The sequence below is a fragment of the Chelonoidis abingdonii genome, chromosome 1 (genome assembly GCF_003597395.2).
Source record: "Chelonoidis abingdonii isolate Lonesome George chromosome 1, CheloAbing_2.0, whole genome shotgun sequence".
NCBI classification, from domain to species: domain Eukaryota; kingdom Metazoa; phylum Chordata; order Testudines; family Testudinidae; genus Chelonoidis; species Chelonoidis abingdonii.
Window position 1 is genome coordinate 312,219,516 of NC_133769.1, and position 25,073 is coordinate 312,244,588.

The window sequence follows — 25,073 nt, forward strand, 5'->3', positions numbered from 1 at the left end:
TTTACATATATTATTGAGTATCTAAAGCCCTGGCTATGCCACATGTACAAAAGTGTTTTTGTAACCAGTTTTTGTGACACACTCATTTGACTGTTTACAGCTAACACAGTGGAGCCAAGTTCACACAACTTTTTTCCATGATGCAACACTGTGTCTTGTGTGTCCACACCTTCCTCCATATCAGTGTATTCTGGGAAAATCTGGGTAACTATCCTATGTTACCTAAGCAGGAGTGGAGTGCTCAGAAGTATACACACAGGGCTTGGCTACATTGGCACTTTACAGCGCTGCAACTTTCACGCTCAGGGGTGTGAAAAAACACCCCCCTGAGCGCTGCAAGATGCAGCGCTGTAAAGTGTCAGTGTAATCAGGGCGGCAGCCCTGGGAACGCGGCTCCCAGCACTGCACTCTACACCCGTAAGGGATGTGGTTTACAAGCAGCGCTGGGAGATCTCTCTCCCAGCGCTGCGGCTCTGACTACACTCACACTTCAAAGCGCTGCCGCGGCAGCGCTCCCACAGCGCTGCCAGGGCAGCGCTTTGAAACTTCTAATGTAGCCAAGCCCTGTGTGGCACTAACAGTATGTGGAGTAATGCAATGTGAGATGTCCTACTACCCAAGAGAGCTGTGAGAAAGGAGGACTAGCCAGATTGGTTTTCCAGCTCAGGCAGGTGGTGACATCTACACTGCAAAAGTAGTGTTCTGAATAATTGCAGGAAGACAGGCATGTTCTAACCTAGGCAACTGGCAAGGGCAAAACACTGTTTAAGTGCCATGGTTACTAATAGAGTGTTAACCATGTGGTGTATAAGGACACAAAGCATATTCAGAGCAATCGTGTCACTAACTGGTTACAAACTCTGTTAAAATTTGTAGTATATGTAGTATATTTCTTGTTTTAGTTGCTTAATTTTGTACCCACCATATCCAGTCGGTTTACTTGTTTTTAAAAGCTTTTATATTTGTGGGTTCCCTGCTAGTGTGGCTTCAACCCAGTACACTTACGTATATGCTTAACTTTATGCATTGTGAGCGGAACCATTGACCTGAGAATCAGAGCCACTGTCCTGGGTGTTATTTAAGCTATGTAGAAGGTTGACAAACATTTTTTTCCTCCCTCTAGAAGGCAGTATTCCAAGGATTATCACAAGAGGCTTTATCTGCCTGTATTCATTCACTGCTGGGAGCTGCGGATTCAATTTCCAAAAATAAGGTCAGGCAAAGTTATCTTTCTAGAATGTAGTAGTGTTCATTAGGAAAGATTCTTTCATATATAATGAAGGGCCTTAAAGAGTTGTCCAGGATTCTGTTGAAATCTCATTAAAATACACTGTCTGTCTCTGTCCCCAGAGATCCATGGGAATTGCTTGCATTCCACTGTGATATAAGATGTGGTAAAGCAGAGAAAATGATGCATACACAAATCATGCTGAAAAACTAAACTTAAAAATCGTAGAGATAAATGTTATAGGCTAGTGTAACTCGTATGACTCAGCGAAACAATAGACTAAAGTGGGATTCCTCTAATCTCTGTACCTAATATTTCTGTGTATCTTATATTTTGTTTACTGGACTTGCATGTGTTATACTGAGTATTAAGTCTCCTATTGGGCTAGTTGATAAGGCTGTTCCTTGCAAATATTGGTCTGTACAATGAAAAGAGGTGCTCTTATCTATCATTCCTTTTTAATGGGACACTATCAATTTAGTTGGTGTTCTATATAATAAAAATATTTGTGAAAACGCTTTCTTAAATTTCATTGAAAATATGTTTTAATGTAAATGTTTCTCTCCAGTTTATTGAACACAAATATTGGAGTGTTGTTGCTAATTCGTTAAAACCAGAAGATAAATTACTACACATACAAATTTTTTTGTGGGCTATAATAATAGACCAAACTTAGTGGATTGTATAAATGGCAGAAAGTATTTAGAATTTATTTAAAAAAAAAAGTCTCTTTGTTTCAGTTGCCTAAGCTAGTTGTATTTGCACAGATCAGGAATTGATTTGAAATACACCTACTTTTTTTCAAGTGTCATTTTAAAAGCATAATTCTCAAAAATAATTGATAGATTTAGGGAAATCCATTGATATGGGAAAATTTCACTTGAAATTTCTGTAAATTATTATCTTTTATATGCAGCTTGTTCAGAGTTCTGCAGTTATTTGGTATTGCAGTGTTTCTCAAACTGGTGTCGCCGCTTGTTAGGGAAAGTCCCTGGCGGGCTGGACCAGTTTTTTTTACCTACCTCGTCCGCAGATCTGGCCAATCGCGGCTCCTAGTGGCCGCGGTTTGCCGCTGCAGGCCAATGGGGGCTGCTGGAAGTGGCGGCCAGTAAGTCCCTCGGCCCATGCCACTTCCAGCAGCTCCCATTGGCCTGCAGCAGCGAACCATGGCCAGTGGGAGCTGCGATTAGCCGGACCTGCAGACGGGGCAGGTAAAAAACCGGCCCAGCCCGCCAGGGGCTTTTGCTACACAAGCGGTGACCCCAGTTTGAGAAACACTGTGGTATTGTGTCAATATCCTTTATTACATCAGCCTTGATAGAAAATGTTGTAGAGAATGAGGCCTTGATTCTGCAGTGAGTTCTGTGCAGGCACGCCACTTCCTGCTATCAGGATTTAAGGCATTTCACTCCTGGGGCATGTTAATTTAACACTCACTAGAGCACTCAGATTAAGTCATGCATTAATTAAAAAAATAAAGAGGCAAATTCCTATATTATACTGTTAGTAATGCCTTGATTTATTAAAAATGTTCATCTGATTTTACTTTTCACCAGTTTTGTTCATTGTTTTTTCTTTTGAATTACTTTCTTTTTTAATGCCAAAGTACAGCCTGTAATATAAACAAATGTTGCTGCTTTGTTAACTTAAACCTGGAGAAAAATCTCTCCTACCTAGCAATAGCAACAGCAGAGGTGTAATCTTGAGTCTCATTTCCTTTACCTTACTGAGGCATGATCTTCAAGATTTAAAAATGTATGCAGCATTAAAAGTCCACAGCTGAAATAGTAAAGAATGCAAGAGTTAAGGTTCCTACAGTATGGTGAACTCTGGCCTTGTACACTCTGTGTCTTTGTTGTACTACTTAGAAATTAACTAAGCTTTACATTTAATGATAAAAACTAGGGCAGTCAGTCAATCACATTTAACTCATGCGATTAACTCAAAAAAATTAATTGTGATTAATCGCACTGTTAAACAATAGAATACCAATTGAAATTTATTAAATATTTTTGGATGCTTTTCTACAGTTTCAAATATATTGATTTCTTATTGCAACACAGAATACAAAGTGTACAGTGCTCGCTTTATATTGTTTTTGATTACAAATATTTGCACTGTAAAGTGATAAAAGTATTTTTCAATTCACCTCATACAAGTCTTTATCGTGAAAATGTAACTTAGAAATGTAGGGGTTTTTTTTGTTATGTAACTGCATTCAAAAACATAACAATATAAAACTTTAGACTAGCCTACAAGTCTACTCAGTCCTACTTCTTCAGCCAGTTGCTAAGACAAACACGTTTGTTTACATTTACAGAAGATAAGACTGCCTGCTTCTTATTTAATATGTCACCTGAAAGTGAGAACAGGCGTTTGTATTGGCACTTTTGTAGCTGGTGTTGCAAGGGATTTGCATGGCAGATATGCTAAACATTCGTATGCTCCTTCATGCTTTGGCCACCATTCCAGAGGACATGCTTCTCATTAAAAAAATAATGCCTTAATTAAATTTGTGACTGAACTCCTTGGGGGAGTATTGTATGACTCCTGTTCTGTTTTACCCTCATTCTGCCATATATTTCATGTTATAGCAGTCTCAGATGATGACACAGCACATGTTCATTCTAAGAACACTTTCACTTCAGATTTGACAAAACGCAAAGAAGGTACCAATATGATATTTCTAAGAATAGCTACAGCACTCGAACAAAGGTTTAAGAATCTGAAGTGCCCTCCAAAATATGAGTGGGATGAGGTATGGAGCATGCTGTCAGAAGTCTTACAATAGCAACAGTCCAATGCGGAAACTACAGAACCCGAACCACCAAAAAAGAAAATCAACCTTCTGCTGATGACGTCTGACTCAGATGATGAAAATGAACACGTGTTGGTCCACTCTGCTTTGGATCGTTATCAAGCAGAAGCCCTCATCAGCATGGACTCATGTGTCCTCTGGAATGGTGGTTGAAGCATGAAGGGGCACATGAATCTTTAGTGCATCTGGCACAGAAATATCTTCTGACACCGGCTACAACAGTGCCAGAAGAACGCCTGTTCTCACTTTCAAGTGACATTGTAAACAAGCAGGCAGCATTATCTCCTGTAAATTGTAACCAAACTTGTTTGTCTTCCCGACTGGCTGAACAAAAAATAAGACTGAGTGGACTTGTAGGCTCTAAAGTTTTACATTGTTGTATTTTTGAATGCAGTTATTTTTTTGTACAAAACTACATTTGTAAGTTCAGCTTTTATGATAGAGATTTCACTACGGTGCTTGTATTAGGTGAATTGAAAAAAAATATTTTTTGTTTTTTTACAGTGCAAATATTTAATCAAAAATGGCTATAGAGTGAGTACTGTACACTTTGTATTGTGTTATAATTGAAATCAATATATTTGAAAATGTAGAAAACATCCAAAAATATTTAAATAAATATCAGAGGGGTAGCCGTGTTAGTCTGGATCTGTAAAAGCATCAGAGAATCCTGTGGCACCTTATAGACTAACAGACGTTTTGGAGCGTGAGCTTTCGTGGGTGAATACCCACTTCGTCAGACGCAGGTAGTGGAAATTTCCAGGGGCAGGTATATATATGCTAGCCAACACAAGCTAGTAGATAACGAGGAGTTAGTTCAATCAGGGAGATGACGGCCCTGTTGTAGGCCGCGAAGTTAGAGGTGTGAACCAGGAGGAAACTGGTTCTGTAATTGGGCAAGCCATTCACAGTCCCTTTGTTTAGTCAGGAGGGCTGGATGGTTCAATTGCGATGAACGCCAGCTCAGCACTTTCTCTTTGAAGTCTGGCCCTGACTTCTTGCTGCAGGAGCCACCTTAAGGTCTGCTATAGTGTGGCCAGGGAGGTTGAAGTGCTCTCCTACAGGTTTTTGTATATTGCCATTCCTGATATCTGATTTGTGTCCATTTATCCTTTTCACTACGGAAAAGGAGTTATGCTTTCTTTGCACACTAATGCAGAAAGCATGTACTCAGGGTTTATTAAGGAGCATGCAAATGGTCTATTTCTGTTGAATGAGTTATCAGAAATAATATAGAAAAGTAGCGTATCAGACACTGGTCATATTTAGGAGAACTTACAATTGTGCTCTTATATTAATATTTTTCTTTAAGTTTTTGACATTCTTTTTCTCATTATAATTTAGACCCAGATTGATGGACAGCTTTTCTTAATAAAACACCTTTTGATTCTTCGTGAACAAATTGCTCCTTTCCACACTGAATTCACCATTAAGGAAATTTCCCTGGACCTTAAGAAAACTAGAGGTACTTCACAGTGCTGGCAGACAGAGCTGGGTGGGCTTGCTCTCCCCCTGATGTGCTAGCAAAGGTGGTGGGTTTATTTTATGTTCACCTGCAATGATCTGCATGCTTGCTACATTGTCTTGCTTGGTCTAATCCTTTCTAATACAGGTTTTACCTACTACGAAGAGCAGCCCAGAATGCTTCTAACAAACTCTACTATACTTCTGATTTATATTAAGTGCTGTATCTGTGCTTTAGCCACTGACCTGTCTGATTCATACATGCTGTTTAAAAACAAAACCAAAAAACTATTGCTAAATAAACTTCACATTTGTATTGTGCTGAAATATTTCATCCTTAGCTGTACTCTACAGAGCAGTTTCTTGTTTCTGCTACTTAGCAGATTGATTTTAACAACATGAAACTTACTTGTCTAGGCCAAAATTAAGATTGCCCCAGTCTTTTCTGTAGAAGTTTGACTAGAGAAGTATTCCTTATTCTGTAAAGTTAGTCAATACTTTTCTGTTTGTCACGGTGAGAGTTGTTTCATGAAGCATACATACATCTAGTAAGAAGGGAAAAAAAAGAGCAGAGGCCGTCCAGAAGAGGCAGTAGTTGTTAATGTTTTCCTGAGAGTGCATTATGAAGCACAGAGGGAAAAAAACTGGAGGAAAAAACAGAAGGGTGAGAGAGACTCAGTACTGTTCATAAACCTGAGAAAAAGGAGCTAGAACATCTCCTTCCATTACAGAAGAGTCAGTTGAAGAAATAACCTTCCGTTTCTGTCATCTAATACGCTGTTATCTTTGCTTTGAAGTTACTGAATCTTATTACTAACAATTTCATCTATTGCATTTGAACGTGAATGAGATCTCCCCCCTATTAAGTGGTTTCTAGTTGGCTGAAGGTTAAAGGGTAAATATGTCCTTATGGTGTCTTGTCTTGGCTGACATAAAAGTTTGTTCTGTATCTTTTTTTTAAAATGAATAAATTTTTGTACCAGCCAATGCCTTACGAAGGTGGTAAGTAACAGGAAAAGAGGTTTGATTGGACCAAGCTTCTGCATATTGACTTAACTTAAATCAAATGTGGATTTAAAGTTCGAGACATCATCAACTTAAAAATCATGCTCCAGTATGAAAAAGAGTTACTTCTAAGTAGTACTTATAACACTAAGATTATTATAACTGAAAGAGATGGGGGGGGGGGGGTAGAATATTATATTTTTTGTTTGTTTTGTGCATTTAACAGCACTTCCAAGATAGCTAGTCTTGCAACAGTCCAGTTTCTCCTGTTTGGGTGGGCCTTTTATAAAGCAACACAGGAGAGAAACACTTTTTAAAAATAAAAGGAAGATACAGGTATGTAAAACAACAAATTGGCAAATGGACTCTGGGACACAGGCAGTAGCTGAAACTACTTCCTATTAATTTTTTAAAAGTTGACTAGATTTCAGGCTGATGGTATCTCTTTAATCTCTCATACCTTTGGAAATGGGTTCATTTTCTTTGGCCCTTATATGTCGGTACACTTACTGCAGGTATCAGTGTTACTACTTTTCTTCTCGCTACTTCCACATACCTCATAAACACAAACCCTCTGCAGTACTGAAATTTTTTCACCTTCCCCTTATTGAAAAACAGACAGACACCAGGCATCTAACACATCAGTCACTGGTTTGGGATGCTGTGTGGGTCTAATGGTATAAAACCTTTACTCAGGTGACTAACTTTCCCTAGTTCTGTGAATAATCCCACTGACATCGGTAGGACTACTCACGTATAACTCGGGGTTTGCAGGATGATCCCTAAACGATTACCATTCTCTGCATGGCTGAGTACATTTTGATGTATAGTAAATTTGTCTATCTGAAGTGTACCTTTGTAAGAACGGGTTTGGTCTTGTACAGCCCATTTACATTGCTGGCACTAGCAAATATTAGGTTGTCTGGCTATACCACGAGGAGGACAGGAGACTCTGGATGTGGTTTAATTAGCCTGCAGTTTTATTCCTAAATGTCTGAGAGTAGCTGGCAGATATGTGTATAGGGCAGGTACTTCCATAATCATTTACATATACCCAGGCCTCCCTCTTTCCTATCAGTCCTCAGCCAACCTGCTGCTGCCCGCCCCCCCCCTTGAATGAGTATTAAAAGGGTCTATAAAGGAGGGAGGTTGGCTCCCTGCCATGCCAGTCATTGGAGCCCCAAGCCCTCAATTTCTACTCCTTTAAAGAATACCTCCTTTAAATAATTTTCCAATCCATTTTATCTGATCACCGTATCCCTTCCCTACAAAAGAGCTGCAGTGGACATCCGCCCCAAGCTTACATCATGAGTTGTGACATCACAGCCTAACTCCCCCCTTTCACTTGTTCATCCTACTAAGCCCCCAACTTCCTGGGGGAAGGTGAAAAGAACCACCTCTCTTTGGCTAATCTGGAGGTGAGGGAAATATTCCTTCCCAGCCGCCCCTCCTGCCTCCCTCCTTGCCCCCCCCCGAGAAGGGCTTGACTAGTGTACTGCCCACCGCAGATCATGATGAAATTTAGTATTTCAACTATTCCCATGAACGGGAGAGTGAGTGCTGCTCAGCCTGGTCCAAGTGAAAAAGAGAGTTTGTACTGCACAAATATGGGTGTAAATAGTCCCCTTCTCTTCCAATCACCTGAGGGCAGAGGGAAATGGGTCTGCATCCCCATGCTGACCTGACCTGGAGCAGCCTCTACTTAGCACATATCTCACTGGCTCTCTACTCCTTAAAGGGGCAACACCCCTTCTCTGACAAGCCAAACAAGGGGCACCACTGCTTAATATGCAGTGAGGTCATTGTAAGCTCCCCAGTGTGTGGACTCCCTATTTTCAAGTTGTATTGGGGCTAGCACGAGGGACGCTCATCTGATTGGAGCCTTGGGTGTTACTTTAATAACAAATAGTAGTAATCAAGCCATGCCACTGTAATGAAGAAATTAAGTATTTCTGTTTAAATTACTCTGGCTGAATCCTGTACATTTACAGTCTGGTTGACTTTCTGCTTCACAGATGCAGCATTTAAAATCCTGAATCCAAAGACTGTTCCAAGATTTTTTAGACTAAACAGCAACAACGCACTGATACAGTTTTTATTGGAGGTAATATGGAGTCTTTTTGTTAACTCCGCGTAGGGAAAAAAGCTCATTTTGTTTAAATGTGTGGTGATTTCTGAGCAAATAAAAAGAAGATAATTGTCTTATGTTCAAGGGTACTCCAGAGATCAGAGAACATTATATTGACTCTAAGAAAGATGTGGACCACCACCTGAAATCAGCTTGTGAGCAGTTTATTCAGCAGCATACCAAACAGTTTATAGAGCAGCTGGAGGAGTTCATGTCAAAGGTACAAAGAGGCTATGTATTACTGAAATATTTTTTTCTGAAATGGCAGGATTAATTTGTATTTAAATTTGTTTAATGTTCATTTTATAATAGACGGGGCTGGTAGAGCAGCCTATACTTAAGGCTGCCTGACACTTCCCATGATAAGACTTTGTTTTCAGTTGCTTATAACCTCAGCAGAAATTGTTCCACCATTGCTGAGAATGAGATTAGGGAAACATATATTTTGCCCACGTTAAAATTAATTCTCATGCTGTTTCATTGAGAAGCTGCATTGCCTCAGTGCTTTATAGCAGGGACATGAAATTTAGCCAAGGGGGAAAAGGGGGTCTCTTTAGTGCTGGGGATTTAAGTTTTGCTGTTTCATGAAAAGCCAGCCAAATTTTCCTGAGTGTATAATCACAGATGTCATGTGCTTAGGGGCTGAGATTGTGGTAGTTCATTAAATTAGTTACATTCTTGAAAGAGTCTGTCAGTATTTGGAATGCCCAAGCCCGTGAACATATGGGGTGAGCAGGGCTTTTCTTTGCAAGTGCTGCTCCTGCCACAGGAGGAGAGGAAAAGAGAGGATTCGGATGAACGGGATGGTAGGGTGGGGAGACTGAGGCAGAAGGGTCTATAAACAATAACTTGGAATGGAACCCAAGATTCTTGAGTTTGGTCATTCTTCTGCTATCATTAACTATACACTAGCAAATACGTCTCATCCCCCTCTCGTATTTGTCCACCTGGAGGATGGCACTCTACTGTTGCTGCCAGTTATTCTCAGTTCAAGTGGCGAAGATCTCTGCAGTGGATATTAAGGTTCTGATCCTGCTGATGAACCATGTGGGTGTTAATATGATACCACATGATGGAATTTGTTTTCAGTTTGCTTTTTTAAAAACCCAGGATATTGCAGACATCATAATGTTAATTTAGCAGTTCTTTATGTATAAAGTCAAGCACTGAAAAGTTAGGAATTGCCAGAATTAAGGCTGCATGTTCAAATGTATTACAATAGTTTCTAATTTCCTAACTTCTACATGATTGACTTTGCAACCGTTTTATTTTCTTAAGATAGTTTTTGCACAATTTTTATGAATATGGTATTGAAAGCTTTAATAACAGAATTACCATGTCACATTTTAAGTTGTGAACATGAACTAAAACCAACCAAGTGAACATACCTGGGAATAAACCCTAATGGTCTTGCTTAGAATGGCAATACAAGCTTTATTTGCAGTGTGAGAGATTGTAACAGTGCATTTATGACAGTGTTTTTCATGGAAGAATAGTGTTCTTATCCTTGGCAGATAGAAGTAGTCTATATGAAATAACTTTTTTCTCCTGATGTATACTGTTGAGATGGAGGCAAGAGATCCATGGAGGTAAGTTTTGTCAGTTTTTTTTTTATAGTAACACTTTCTGTATGGTATACCTTAAGCAGTAAATGTGTCTGTTTGAAGGAGGGTGCAGCAAAGCATCTTTTCTGTTCAGTGTACATCTCTGAAGCAGTATTAATGCTGAGTTTGTTCTCTCTTTTTATGCAAGTTCAGTGTGGAAAGATCATACAATAGAAATGATGTTTGTAAAGTGCTTTGAAGAGGAAAAGCACTGGACATGCTGAGCATTGTTGGGTCCTCGTATTTGTAACATCTTTAGTATAACTGCACATAAACAGGTTTATCATGAGGATCGTGACACCTCAAGACTGGTGGTTGCAGTTAACACCAAAGTTATCCTGTTTCCTTGCTTTTGGGAGTTCAGAAAATTACAACAGTGAATTTACTTTTAAAAAGTGCCTTGGTCCATGGACTAGATGAAATATTTAGATGCGTAAAGATGGAGGTAGGTGCCTAGTGAGATTTACAAACATGCCTAAGTGAGTTAGGTGCATAATTCCTATGATTTTCTATAGAATTTACGCACCTAGCTTACTTAGGCCCCCAGTAGGATATACTAAAGTGCCTATCTGTAGGCGTCTAAATATATTTGTAAATCTGGCCCCTTTTCTAATTTCAGTTGTGAGAAGAGTTTTTATATTGTACAATAAGACATTCTGACAACTCAGCATGTTAAGATGCCTACATAGGTTTGACTGCTGCATTTGCATTTTTTTTGGCCAAGATTTGCTGGGTACACAGTTCCTTTTAAGGGCTTACTCTGTTATCTTTTATGTAGCTACAGATTCTTTTGAAATAGTTAAAGTATCTCGATTTGCTTCCTTTCATTTATGTCAGGCATAAGTATGATTAAATTAGCCTCCTATTAATTGTATAAATAAATATGGAACAGAAATCTTACACTATTGTTTTTGGAATTGCATTTGTCATGACTTGACTTTCCTTCTATTTATATCCTCAATCAAAATATACAAGAAAGGAAAAAAACTGTCTCAGACTAGAAATTTGTTTGATATGATTTCACTTTTTGATACCAATGGAAACAAAAATTTCTCATTGTTTTAGGTTGCTGCATTAAAAGCAATGGCCAGTCAAGGAGGTCCCAAATATAACCTTTCACAGCAGCCTTGGGCACAGCCAGGTATTCCTTTGCTTTACATTTTCCATTTTATTCAGAATAGTCTTACTGAGGCTCTTGTAGGGTAATATATTGGCTAATAGATGACAGTTTGTATTAATTCCTACTTTTCTAGAACTTGTTTTGAAAACTATTCCACTCAGCCAAACAACCTTTCTAGTTATCACTTTTGAGAACATTAAAGCAATACAAAATGCATTCTGGGCTAGACCATTTCAGGAAATAATTTGTTTTCTGTTCTACTAGGCCATGACTTTCAAAATTAGCCTAAAATGTTAGGTTCCTTTCTCCGTATTTAGGAACTTTTCTGATTTTCAAAGTGCCAAGCACACAACAGCTTCTCCATCGCTTTAGTTTTTTAAAATCTTGGCCAAAGTATTTTCAACAATTGTGTTAGTTTCAGTATCTAATACCAGAGAGCTTCATCTTCCATATCCTGTAGGTGACTTTAAATGTCTGAAAAACTTCAAAACATGAGTTTAATTTTTGCAGTATGTGGGTGCATTAAACAGTGTTGAAGATGTGACAGTTGAAATGCACTTTTCATGTGATGACCATTTAATGCACAGTGTACTTGAAAGTTACCTTGATTAGATTAAGATAAAGCTCCTGCTTCTATACCAAAGGGATTACTGAATATTACTTTGAGGCTTATTGTTTATAGTTTTGTAAATAAATTACATTTTCAACTCTTCAGAATATGCAAAGTGAGAAGCCGACTACAAATTCCTTCATATTATGAGCTCAAATGAGAACACTTCCTAGGAACCTTTGTTGGGATTGAGGAGCTAATATTTGTGATATTTACAATATGTAGATCTAGAAATCTGAATCTTTGTGTCATAGATCTGAACCTTTAGTGCACTAAGTTCTTAAAATGTAAGGCCTGACACGTTTCTTCATAATTCAATGCTGCCTCGTTGCAGGTCAAACAGTCTTGTTGCTAATTGGAACTCTTGGCTATAGTTTCTAGCCTGTCTTAACATTTGCTTTGTGATTCTGTACGTAATTGCAAATGTGAACATAGCATGTTTGCAAATGAGAACCTGTTTATTTTAAATGAAATTTCAAGAACCACCTGGTATGTAGGACAATCCCAATGAGCTATTTGCCATGCTGTCAGATTTCTCGGAGGCCAGAGAAGGGAAAGGAAAATACAAAAGCTGCAAGAGTAAGAAAAATAAAGGATGTAACCCTTTTTCCGCCAAAGTTTGTGAATATTTCCCCATGTTTTTTTTCAAGCCTCTTTGAAAATGGCATTAAAAGTATATAGCAACAATATAGAAAACACGTTTTAATCCAGCACAACATTCCTGTGATTGGTAGGTTGCATACCTGTCTCAAGCATACGGTTAGTTCTAGGTGCGCTGTCTCCATGAAGACTGGGCATGAGCGCTTTAAAGAAATCCTGCAAAGTACTATTTTCTTTTCTTGAGCTGAGTATTGCCCAACAGTCACATCTCCAACTAAATTAGGAACATTGAAGGGAGGAGTCTTGTCAAGGCTTTTGACCACTGAAGGGTAATGAGTGTGATTTTGGGGGTTCAGAAGGGTGTGGGGTGGTGATTTGCATAAAGTAGGGAAAAAATAGAGGGGACCATTTGGAATATAGACTTTCAACCAGCAGGAGCAAATATTTGTGTCTCATCATTTTAAATTTTATTTCCAGCAAAGGTCAATGATTTAGTGTCTTCCACTTATAAGACAATAAAAACAAAGCTGCCATTGGTATTACGAAGCATGTCATTATACTTGGCCAATAAGGACACTGAATTCATTTTGTTTAAGCCAATTAGGGTAAGTATTGTTAGTGTATACATCAGCATACTTTCCATAGATTGGCCAACCTTAACGTAGTTGAATAGATTCTGAAAGTGTGCTTTGTAAGCTCATTTATTTTTTGTAGGAATGAATTAATGTAGCTGTTTCTAAGTTTCTTTATTAGACGATTATTTATTTTTCTTGTTAACTTTTACAGGATTTTCTAAATTTCTGTTGCTTTTGTCCATTACATATTCTTGTATGTGCATTATTGTACATTAGAAATCCAGACAGTAATCATATTGTAGACACCATGCATGTAGTAAGCAAGCAGTCTAGGGTATCATAAATCATAGTGTGGCTTTGCTCTGAAAAGAGACCATGTAAAAATGAAACCTTATTCCACAGACCTGATGTAAGTGTTCAGATTAAGAAAATAAATGTATATTGCTTTTACTCCTACCCAGTGTGCACAGCAAACATTGTATTGAGAGAGTTGTCTGGATTGTGTTTCTTCTTGTGTATCACCAAAGTTTGGTAAGTCCAGTCAGGTACACCTGTGTAGACCGATCAAAGCCAATGAGGGTTGCCCAGGTTTAACAGAGGACCTGTTACTAGTGAATGTGCACAAAGAAGAAAACCCAGCATGGTTCTTAGATGCCAGGTTAAGTATACAAGGCTAAGTGTTAAGAACCCCCCCGCCCCGGTCTTTTACTTGTTAACATAATACATATTATCTGGAGTAGTCATATAATAGACAAGGAAACCTCTCCATGCTGTTTTTAGAGTTACTTTTTAGAGGAGAACCACTTTTAAGAGCACAGAGTTCTACCACACACACTTCTCCATTCACTTTAGAGGCTGTTTGATACACAGGATGTTCAGTTTGTTTCATATTTGAGACAGATCTTGTGATATTCCAACACTAAATGTTTTTCTTTCCTTTATAAAGACTAATATTCAGCAAGTGTTCCAGAAACTCCATGTTTTGTTAAAGGAAGAATTTAGCAATGAAGATCTCCAGATCATAGCTTGTCCTTCAATGGAACAGGTATAAAGTGAAGCTCCTTATTTTATAGATTACTCATTTTCGCATGACTAGCTCACACTTTTTAATTAACCTGCTTTTCCATTTTGCCTAATATTTATTCATATTCCTCTTTTCTGATTCTTTGAAAATCCAGAATTAATTTGAATGCTAAACCCTGAGCAAATGCAATTGTTTAGTTTTTACAAATATCTGTTAAACTGTTTTAAAACTGAGATTAGTGATTAAGACATGCAGCGTTGGGATTTTATTGTACAAGGTCATGGCAAGGATTGTTCTGGTGAACTACACCCGCTTCGGGCACCTTTCCTCTTTGGAGAAGTGATCAGATGTGCTAGGTGTGTAAAAATTCTGAAGGAATTGCAAGGATCCGTTTGAACTAACGAACAACTGGAAAAATGTAGCTAATCATGGAAACTTAAACAGAATTTCAGGTTTAAGGAGGGCTTTTATCCTCAAAGATAATCAGTGTAAGGAACTCTGCATCAGAAGGCCCTGCATAAGCCACACTCTTAGTGATCCCATAGCTTTAAAAAAAAAATGTATTGGACGTCCGTGGTATCTTGGGTATACGGGATCAACTGGTGATTCTTGTTCACACAGTATTAAACTGTTAATCAAATATGTGGACAAGAGGAATTTCCCCACAGGGTATTTTGATAGGGAACATGAAGTGGGAGAAGAATATTAACTTCCTCTGAAGATGGAGCAGGAATAATCTACTGGGATAAGGTGAATTTTTCCCACAGTAGTCAGATTTCTGTTCTTTTAGTGATGGACAATGGTGCACCAGTATTTTGGATCTCTCTTATTCTCCCCCTTCTGGTTTATGTAAGCTAAAGTTTTCTGGGTTATTAATATTGTAAATGATTCAGAATGTGCCTCTTGGCTATTTTAAATGTACTTAATTATCTATCAAATGGCTACTGCACATAAATTCCTTTTAAAATTGCATGCGGATCATAGAATATTAGGGTTGGAAGGGACCTCAGGAGGTCATCTAGTCCAACCCCCTGCTCACAGCAGGACCAATCCCCAGACAGATTTTTGCCTCAGATCCCTAAATGGCCCCCTCAAGAACTGAACTCATAACCCTGGATTTAGCAGGCCAATGCTCAAACCACTGAGTTATTCCTGCTGAAAGAGCCAGTTTGTCAAGTCATTGATTACGGACTCTTAGTAAGCAACTTAGCTAGAACTGGTGACTGCACTTTTTGACCAATATTCTTATAATTGTTCTCTTGGTTCCTGTAAATCCTTGAAGATTTGTAGAATGTTTGTTTAGATGCTCAAACAGCATAAGTCTGCTCCTGACCTTGGATAATGGTAACAACACAAAAGCTAACGTATATTTCATTTTGCCTTTCAGGTGAACCTACTTTTGTCACTGTCTAAATAGCCCAACAGTCAGGCCATTTGAGGTAAATCTCAGTGGTATGCCAGGCAGTGAAGGGGACATGCAATCATTTGCCGGAAGTAAATAAAGGATTTACACTGGGATCTGTCAAGGCATCAGCTTTAATACTCCCCGGGCTGCTTAATACTGATTTACAGAAGAATTGAGTTCTACAAATTGTATGGCAGTTTTTTCTTTCCTAAAACTTAAGGGAACAAACTCGCTGAAGATTTTTATCTAAGCTCGGTTTCTGCCTTGCCATCATCTGTAAACACGTCTCAGATTGAAATGCTAAGACTTAAATATATTTAAGATCTCACTTCTTTTCCTTTTATGGAGAAGATGTGCGTGCAGTAAAAGAACTAGCAATTTCATGGCACACACTGAAGATAAATGACAGGAAATCAAAGTTGAAAAAAGTCAGCGTGCACCGTGTTTGAATGGGGTGGTGACCTGAGTGTGAAATGTTGCTGCAACTTCATTTTGACAGGCACACTCATTTTTCTCAACCCTTCGAAGAATCCTTTTAGTCCACAATACATTTGAAGAACATAGTTCAAAGTATATTAGTTTGTGAAAACTGTCTTGTTTCCCTTGAATTTCAGAACGTTCTGCAATATTTGACGCCATGTATTTTGGGTGCCCTATAATGATTAGTAGAAGTTAGCACTGACACTTGTACTCTGTTATTCTGGAGTGCTCTAAGTGAAGAATCTTTAAAGAGTTCTGACCATGTTATGAAATGAATATGTGGGGTTTGCAGTGGAAAGCTGTGCAATATAATTGTTAATGTTTGTGAGGGGGAACTACCCATGTACTAAAGGCTTTATGGCAAAGGTGAAGCTTAGCATTAAAGTTTTCAGGTACTTAAGGTTTCAGGTTAAGGGGTTTTATTTTTTCTGATTTAAGGTTGAGCAATGCCGCCGCATTGTCAGAAGTGAGTGCTCAGATGCTGTAGGCCAGGAAAAGGGGCTCGAAGAGCAGCTCCTACTGGCAAAGCTGTGACTGTGGAACTTGTGCAGTACTGGTGCGGTGGAGTAAAGATGTGTAAAGGAGAAGTGATCATGAGTGAATACAAAAGCACCTTTGTAAGTTAGGGTCATGAGAGAAGTACCTGCTGATCAGTAAACTATGCATATGTGTAACATCTGATTATGGTCAGTGTGCAATGAATGATTGATACACAACATTGCCATGTTCCATTTCAGGTTAAGTGCTTAAACACTTGTCCATAAACTGAATGAAACACTGAAAATGGCTTTAGAGTGTCTTTACTGACCTTATTGTAAAGATATGTGGAAGGCAAGATAGCGACTTAAATGGCAGATTTTTACTTATTCTCTAGTTTGCATGTTGTAGAAATTTTACATATTTTTGGTAACTTGATTTAACAGTTTTGCTGTTACAGATCAGCTGACTGGATACTAAAATGGCAAGTTTTAAAGCCACCATGAGCAGCATTATAGCAGACACTCTGGGGTATGAAAATGGTACTTATGGGATCTCATGTAACTTTTTGAAATTAACTAAGGAACTAACAAGGAAGAGAACATACCCCTTCTCTTTATCTATTCAAGAACATAGGCTGTAAAATAATGTCCAATGCCTTGTAATATATGTACATTTGGTCTTTTTATAGTGTTTTACAAAAGAGTGCATGAGTGCTGTACGGAGTTATGGCTGAATTAATTGTACAGAAATGGTCTGAAGGGTAAAATATTACGTTAGTCTTGTGTTTTGAATCTTTTCACTTCTAAAATACTCAGAGAGCTCTAGCACAGCTGATTTAAAAGATTGCAAGAGCAATCAGTTTATTCAGCCTGTTTGCTAAATGAAGATTTGTTTAAACATGTACAGTTTCAGATATTTACATATATAATAGTGTAAATAATTTCAAAAGATTAATTTAAAGTGCTTTATATGATCTGACTAGACATTTGCTGTTTTTAATGTTTTTTTAAAATAAAAATTTTGCTTCCTATTTTGGTCCCTGAGTAGAGCTTTGTGTGTATTTGAGACTTGTCTGACAAGATAACTGTAATGGCAAACCAATAAATATCCTGCAGGCATGTACGATGCTTCATTAAGAAAGACAAGATCTATTTTGTTGTTAGCAGTAAGAGCACTGGCTTTATCTGGCACAGACAGATGCATCACTGAGTACTGCGTGTGCAGCTAATTGTGTTGAATTCATCTCTTTATAGTCATAATAAAAGTAAATTTGTATTTTCTTTACTCATGAAGGATCTTGTGTGACTAAATGGTCTCTTCACTGCAATTTTATTATAGGGAAGAAGCCAAGGTTGTAATATTTTAACTAATTGGTTTTTGCTAAGAGTAAACTTGGGAGCTGATGGCAGAACGCACCAGTATTATTCAGCCCTTGTTTTATATGATGACTTGACTTGTTGCCTAGTTACCTGCTGGTTCATCTATCTATCCTTTGTCATTATGTATTGAATGTATTGTTCTTCTGGTGTTCAGTCCTGTAGGAATGTTCCTTCCAGAATGTTGTGGTTTTTTCCTTGTAATGGCAACATAAACTTCCCATTTATCCCTTGGCTTTGACAGTAGCATTTGAATTCACTATTTTTTAAAAAATCCTGTTTTCCCTAATCTCATTTGTAGAATTCAAGTGGTTTAATTGTCACGCGGTGGTGCCTCATAGCAGTTGTTTCCTGATCACTCTCCTGAACACACACAACATAATGAAGAGGCAGGGTCCTAACACCTGTTAGAATTATACCATTCAAAACTAAATTGAGTGAATAACTACATGGCACCCAAAGAAGTCTTTTGGACATTATTATTGATTTGTTTTGAGTCTCGGTCCAGTTTCCACATCCATCCCAGTTGCTAATACAGTAGTGAAAATCGTAGGGGCACCCTTTGTATCCAAGCCAAGAAGTTTCAAACAGGAGGAATGATGTGGGGACAACATAAAACACTTCAGAATGCACTCAGTTTATGGAAGGAATATTCATTAGATAAGTAATTTTTTTTCGAAGTTTATAAAATTCTGTAACATGTCATGCCTTCCTAGGTACACTGGATGTAAACATTTATAACAGCCATAAAGAATAAGCAGAATGAGTTTATAAAGAACGTCATGCCACGTGAACATGATCACCTTTTAATACATTTACTAAACTAGTGAATGAAGTACATCTACGGTCTGAAATCTGGTACATCATTTGATAGCATCTTGAAATTTTAGTTGGAAAAACAAATTGAAATTGGTTTGGTTATGAGTGCATGTGGATAGAAAGCTAACTGGAAGACTGAAGAAGTAGTGATGACTACTAAAGGGAGCTAGAGAGGTAGAAATATCGTCAGGAAATAATAAAATGAATCTGAACTTGTTAAAGTGCAAGCTACTGTAGCTGGGGGAAATATGAAACCAGGTATTCAAGGGGAGAGAAATCTGGCATGCAGTAACATAGAGGCCAAAGTTTGATAATAGTGAATTAGGTATGAGTTGGTTCTGTGAAATGGTAGGGGGGGAAATGCTTAGGTTATATGGACAGAGACCATATGTTATGGAGAGCAGTGAACATATAGTCCCTTTTCATTCAGTACCAGTCAGACCACTCCTAGAATATACTCCATTCAGGTCTGGGCACTTCAAGAAAATTGTAGACAAACTGAAGGCCTTTCAGAGAAGAGCAAAAGAATCATGAAGACTTGCGAGAGTGACTTACAAGGAGAGGCTGAAATAATAGTGGTGTCCAACTGTTTCATTTAAGAAAACCAGTTCAGAGAGGAAAAAAATTCTTAGCTCCATTTGTTTGATTAACTTGTCGTTTTGGTTAGGATCTGTGGCAGAGCCCTGTTCTCTTCACCCTGTCTCACTGACGGACACAGGTGGAGGCTTGTTCAACACCAACCCTTGTCGCTCAGGCTACTTCACTGTTAACCCTCTGGGATGATCACTGTGATAAAAATTGGAGAGAGTTCATACCACACAAGGCTCTTCGTCCACAATCTTTTTTACTTTCATTCATATTCATACCCTTCCCCTTTAGTAACCAAGGGGGGTGTTTTGTTGTACTATACACACGCTGCTTATTCATCCCACAGTGTATTTGTGGGCAGAAATGCTGGGCAAGGCATGCTCACTGGGTCACGCAACAGGCACTGTTTAACATAGGCTCCCACCAAACTTAAGGTTACCATATTGTCCTTCCTCCTACTTACAAGAACCACCTTCTCATTCTATCAAACTAGTGCACATGTATTGGTCTATCCATAGGAATATACAATCCACTGCATATTTTCAAATGTGCTGTTTAGTGCCATAGATGCTCTACATTGGAATACAGCTAAACACTTAGGACATGCTTGAAAATGAGTTTTATTGTTTTCACCGTGAACTGCTCACATAATCTTACTTGACTAGAGGGAAATCTAACATTGCAACAACCAAAGTGTCTACTGGGCAAGAGTCTTTCTACCTCTCCATTTCAGCAGTTTACGCAGCTGTGCTAGAACAAGAAGCAGTGCCTGAATTTTGTTTAATGGTGTGCGCTGCAAGTCTCGTAATACTTTCTTCATTTTGGCTAGGAGGCTGTTGATCTGAATTCTTCTGGAGTGCAGGAGTAGCCCCAGTTGGTGTTCTGCTGGTTTAAGTAAGTGGAGTGTGGCTGTGTCTCTCAACTTCAAAAAAGCCAACATAAAGAGAACTTAGTCTTCCGAGTCAACCGAAAAGGCTGCATGATTAATACTTATAATCCCATTGCAGAATATCAGAAAATGCTGACTATCAGTCTATGCAAAGTGTTTACAGTGAGCTTTTATTTAAACCATATTAAATCTTCACCTGTAAACGGAAAAACCTAAAATAGTTATACACCTTGCAGCTGTGTCTCTAGTAGCCCAAAGGAGATAGGGGTTATTTGCCACAGAAAGTAAATTAAACTTTTCACACCTGTTTACTGTGAAATCCTCCTGGTGCATCCTTTGTTCACTGAAAATAATCCCACAATGCATCATTCTGAGACACCCTTGTTATCTAGGCATGCCACAAGAAACCTATTTTGATTTTATTTGTCACATTCTGGAGTAATTTCTGCAAAGCCAAGCAAACCCTCATTAAAAGTCTAAGGAAGCACCAACAGTGTCCCTGGGTCCTTCAGACAGGAACTGAGTAAAATTGAGTGAACACAGGTGGAACTAATCCTTCCATCTCCAATTTGTCTTTCTCCCACAAGCTAAATTTTTAAAAAGATGTGTGCGGAGGTTGTGTAGTGGAACTTTCAGCTGTGCAATAATCGATACAGCAGCTGAAGAAAAGTCTTGGGACTTGTGGTCTCCAGCTTACTGTTTATGGGTGTGAACTTGGATCTTCCCTCTTCAAAGCTGCAGGAGCCCCGCCACTTGAGCTAAGAGATTTCCATAGCTGCTCGCAATATAGGAACAATGGTAAAGAGCTGAGTAGTTCTGTTTTCATCCAGCAGAGGGCACTGATATACACATGTATGCCTGCAAGTTCACTACTCTATTATTAAGCCAAGTTCAGCAGGAGAGCTAGCTGGGCAGGAACCAGAATTTCCATTTCACAGGATTAGTTCTGAATTGGAACAAAAACCATTTGTTTCCTGCAAAACAGGCTTTTAGAGGAGGGGAGGGATTAGTTCCAGGGTAATTGAAACATTTTGTTTAGAGAAAATCAAAGCTTTTGTTTCAATTGACTTATTTTCTATAATACATTTCAAAATGAAAGTAATTTTGAAACAAAAAAGATCAAAACATTCTGTTTTGAAAATGTTAAAATGGAATGTTTTAACCTTTATCAAAATGCTTTTTATTTCTTTTCTGAATTGAAATTTCATCAGAATCAGTGCTGTAGGAAATTTTGCCAAAACAGCATTTTCTGTCAGAACATTTTGCCAAAACAGCATTTTCTGTCAGAAAAATGCTCCAATATACAATTTTCAGCTTGCTCTATTCAGCAGCAATTGCAGATGTGGAATAAACTTTCTAAATAGCCAGTAAGGATTTTTAACAAAGGACGCTAACAGGACTCCAGAAAATGTCACATCTCAGTCGAAAGCCATTTCTATGAAGAAGTTAATGCCCTGTCCATTGGGACAATTTAGTCCTGTTAATTGGTGAATAGGAAATGGATTTGTAGTGCTGATGCTTAATCCTGAGAACTTACCTTTAGCCTCGCCCCCACGTTGAAATGGATGCAGTTTTGTTCTTTAGTGAATGATAAGTAAATTTGCTCCTGAGCTACAATTTTAATCCTGATATAAATGTTTAGTTTCATGCAGATGGGCTGGAAAGGAGGCGCATGAACATGATGGCTGAAGTCATGCCAACTCCAGTGCTTCTGTCTTCTTCCTTTCTTATCAAAGTAGGAGCCAGTGAGGCGATCCAGATTCAGCCTAGAGAAAAAGTCTGAGTTAAGAAGACAAAAGCGCACACTGCCTGGGGAATATATATAATGAAGTCTGTCTTTGGTCTCTTAGGACCCATTCTCCTCTCACTGGTGTAATTGTTGCCATCAGCGTAATTTCTCCTGATGTTCTACAGTATGAATGCGATCAGAATCACGCCCAGCATGTTTTGTTTGGGAACTCAGCCAAACACAAAAGCATCATTTACACCCTATTAAGTGTTGGATGCACTTGTAAGCAAAGCTGAGTAGGAAGTGGTTTTCTCATCCCAGGAACATTTTTGAGCTTTTTGAAAAAATGTTCCCAGTGCCAATCAGGATGAAAAGCCGCACTCAAAAGTTCTTGGGAACTGACCATCAGAAAAAGAATAAATCAAATCTGGTCAGGTCAATCGTGAAGTTTGGTTTCAACTTTGACTTTTTTATTAAAAGTGTTAGTATACTTAGCTTAAATTTCTAAAGGAAAGGTTGGTTCAGATTGAAGACAAAGTGGACATTTGTTTAGAAATGTCAAAATGGGATGTTTAGACAATTTCAAAGCAAGTTTTCAAAAAAAATTTTGAACCTCGAAATTTGTTGAAAATGACCTATTCCGTCAAACAGTTTTGGTATGTTCCTGACCAGCCCTACTTATCCCAGTTTCCATAATGAAGAGGAAGTGGGGAAGGTGGATGGGGCTCTAGGAAACAGATTTTCAAGGGCTCTGTCCTACAGTTGCAGCCAGAGTTTCAAAAGACCCTAGCTCCTGTGATAATACTTATGGCCAGGTTTTAAAAGAAGTTCAGTGGTCAACCTGTGGGACTCTTCATCTGCTACCTGAATGGGAGTCAAGTTCTTGAAAATCGGCCCCAGAGTGTGGCTGATGAGCTTTTTTTTGACCCCATTCCGTCTGATCCAACTTAACTGACGTCCACTTGATTCACTTAGACCATACTGGCTTCATCCTAGGCAAATAGCTATTCTACAGCCATCAGACACTTCATGGGTGTGGCCTGTCAAATTAAGGGGAAGCCAGTGTGTGTGGTGCATCTCTCACTGCTGAGCAAGTATTTGATGCTAAAACTGTACAAGTGTTTCCCACCTCTGATCTGTATTCCTGAGCTAAGGGAGCTCTCACCATTCGTATGTATCCCTTTGGCACTTTTCTTTTACAAAGTGGCACGGAACTGGGCTGCAGTCTTTGCCACCCACTATACACACTCACCATTGAATTCGTGGCTGTTGGTATCCAAAATGCAACAGAGATAACTGGAATACTTCTAAAAGCAGTTGGAGCAGGGTAGGTGCATGTGTGCTGCTCCCAATGGGTGCTTATGGCTAGCTGTGGAAGAAGAATGTCCCTACATAGCCTCTCGGAAGCATTTCTGGCTATAAGATTAACCACTTCCAAGCAGAAGGCCATCTTTCACCTGCTGTTCTCCAATATCTATTTTCTGAGTATAACTTTCAATGGCCTCAAAAGGGGATTATTTAACTGAACATCGCAAATGCCAAAGCTGAGTGACAATGTCGCACACTTACTCCCCAGAAATCTATTAAAGTAGCATCACAATTGCCCACTCCAGCTGCCTGTAGGAAAAGAAACTGGACTAGGCCTTGAGAGGGTCTTTCTACTGTGTTTTGATCGTAAGTGTGAGGCACTCACATTTCATGGGGATGAGCACATGGTACATACAGTTACATGAAAAACTACCTATCTGAGTGGAACTTAATTCCTTTTGTTACTTTGTGGGCTGACACACACCCAGAAAATGATTTTCATGATGCTTTTTGTTTCCTAAATCCCACTAACAGAGCAAAACGGCACTCCCCATGCAGCTGTTCCTGAGCGTTTAAGTATAGCCACTTTGACAATGAGTGGTTAGGCACTAATTCTGTGTGTTGTGTTGCTACATTACACTTCCTGGTGGGTGATGGTCACCCCAGAGCAGAGGGCCGGCCGCACTAGGTTGATGCACCACATAAGCCCTATTTTAAGGGTGTAAGTGGCATCTCGGCCTAGTTCTGCTCCTGTGCCCAGGACTGAATTTCATTCTGCTATGTTTATTCAGCAGGAATGCTGAGAAGGTCCTGTGTGGGATGGGCAGGGTGGGGTTCATATATTCTAGTTTGGCTTAGCAGTGCAAGCCGTTTGGGCCCAAAGTGCTTTGAGACCTGTTTTCCATTCTGAATGGTGATGTCAGGCCCTAGTCCAGGCGTGGCCAACCTGTGGCTCCAGAGCCATACACAGCTCTTCAGAAGTTAATGTGCGGCTCCTTGTATAGGCACCAACTCCAGGGCTGGAGCTACAGCTGCCAACTTTCCAATGTGTGTGTGCAGGGGGGTGCTCACTGCTCAGCCCTGGCTCTTCCACAGGCCCTGCTCCCACTCCACCCCTTCCCGCCCCCTATCCTGAGCCTGCCATGCCCTCGCTCCTCCCCCAGAGCCTCCTGCATGCCACAAAACAGCTGGACAGGAGATGCGGGAAGGGATGAGAGGAGCTGATTGGCAGGGCTGCCGGTGGGCAGGAGGCACTGGGAGAGGGGGTGGGGAACTGATGGGGGGCTGCTGACATATTATTGTGGCTGTTTGGCAATGTATATTGGTAAATGCTGGCTCCTTCTCTGGCTCAGGTTGACCACCCCTGCCCTAGCCATTTCTCCTCATAGTGGAATCAAAGAGAAAACCCTTTCAGGGTCCCTCAAACAGGCTCTGATGCTGTCTAGAACATGCTATTTGACACACTTTTGTTACAGTGAGAGTCCAAAGGTTCATTGGATTTCATTCTATGGCTAGAAGAGCTGTACTCAAACTGTGGGCCGTGACCCTGCTTTAATGGGGTCGCCAGGGCCGGCATTAGGCTTGCTGCCTAGGGTCAAAGCCAAAGCCCAAAGGCTTCAGCCCTGGTTACAGGCTGCACACCTGGGGCTGAAGCCCTTGGGCTTTGGTTCGCCCAGGGCAGCAGAGCTTGGGGGGGCTCAGGCTTCGGTCCCCCATCCTGGGGTCACGTAGTCATTTTTGTCATCAGAAGCGGGTCACAGTGCAATGAAGTTTGAGAATCCCTGGTCTAGAAGATTAAATATCTGAAGAATTACACTCCGAGG

At 39.5% G+C, this 25,073-nt stretch overlaps 2 protein-coding genes across 4 annotated transcripts in view; one reads left to right on the top strand and one right to left on the bottom strand.

The window, feature by feature from the left end:
- Positions 1 to 17,571, top strand: part of COG3 (component of oligomeric golgi complex 3) — a 49,514-nt gene extending 31,943 nt beyond the window's left edge. For all 3 annotated transcript variants that reach the window (XM_032790380.2, XM_032790381.2, XM_032790382.2), the window contains 8 exons: positions 1,124 to 1,213; positions 5,391 to 5,511; positions 8,531 to 8,619; positions 8,729 to 8,863; positions 11,313 to 11,388; positions 13,055 to 13,182; positions 14,099 to 14,197; positions 15,564 to 17,571. In XM_032790380.2, the coding sequence (XP_032646271.1) occupies positions 1,124 to 1,213; positions 5,391 to 5,511; positions 8,531 to 8,619; positions 8,729 to 8,863; positions 11,313 to 11,388; positions 13,055 to 13,182; positions 14,099 to 14,197; positions 15,564 to 15,593 (768 nt within the window). In that variant the 3' untranslated portion in view covers positions 15,594 to 17,571. The remainder of the gene's footprint in view (positions 1 to 1,123; positions 1,214 to 5,390; positions 5,512 to 8,530; positions 8,620 to 8,728; positions 8,864 to 11,312; positions 11,389 to 13,054; positions 13,183 to 14,098; positions 14,198 to 15,563) is intronic.
- Positions 17,572 to 20,021: 2,450 nt separating this feature from the next.
- The window catches only part of ERICH6B (glutamate rich 6B), a 51,461-nt gene continuing 46,409 nt past the window's right edge, over positions 20,022 to 25,073 (bottom strand). The window contains exons 14-15 of the mRNA XM_032790379.1: positions 21,751 to 21,979; positions 20,022 to 20,246 (exon numbers count right to left, since the gene is read on the bottom strand). Of these exons, the coding sequence (XP_032646270.1) occupies positions 20,022 to 20,246; positions 21,751 to 21,979 (454 nt within the window). The remainder of the gene's footprint in view (positions 20,247 to 21,750; positions 21,980 to 25,073) is intronic.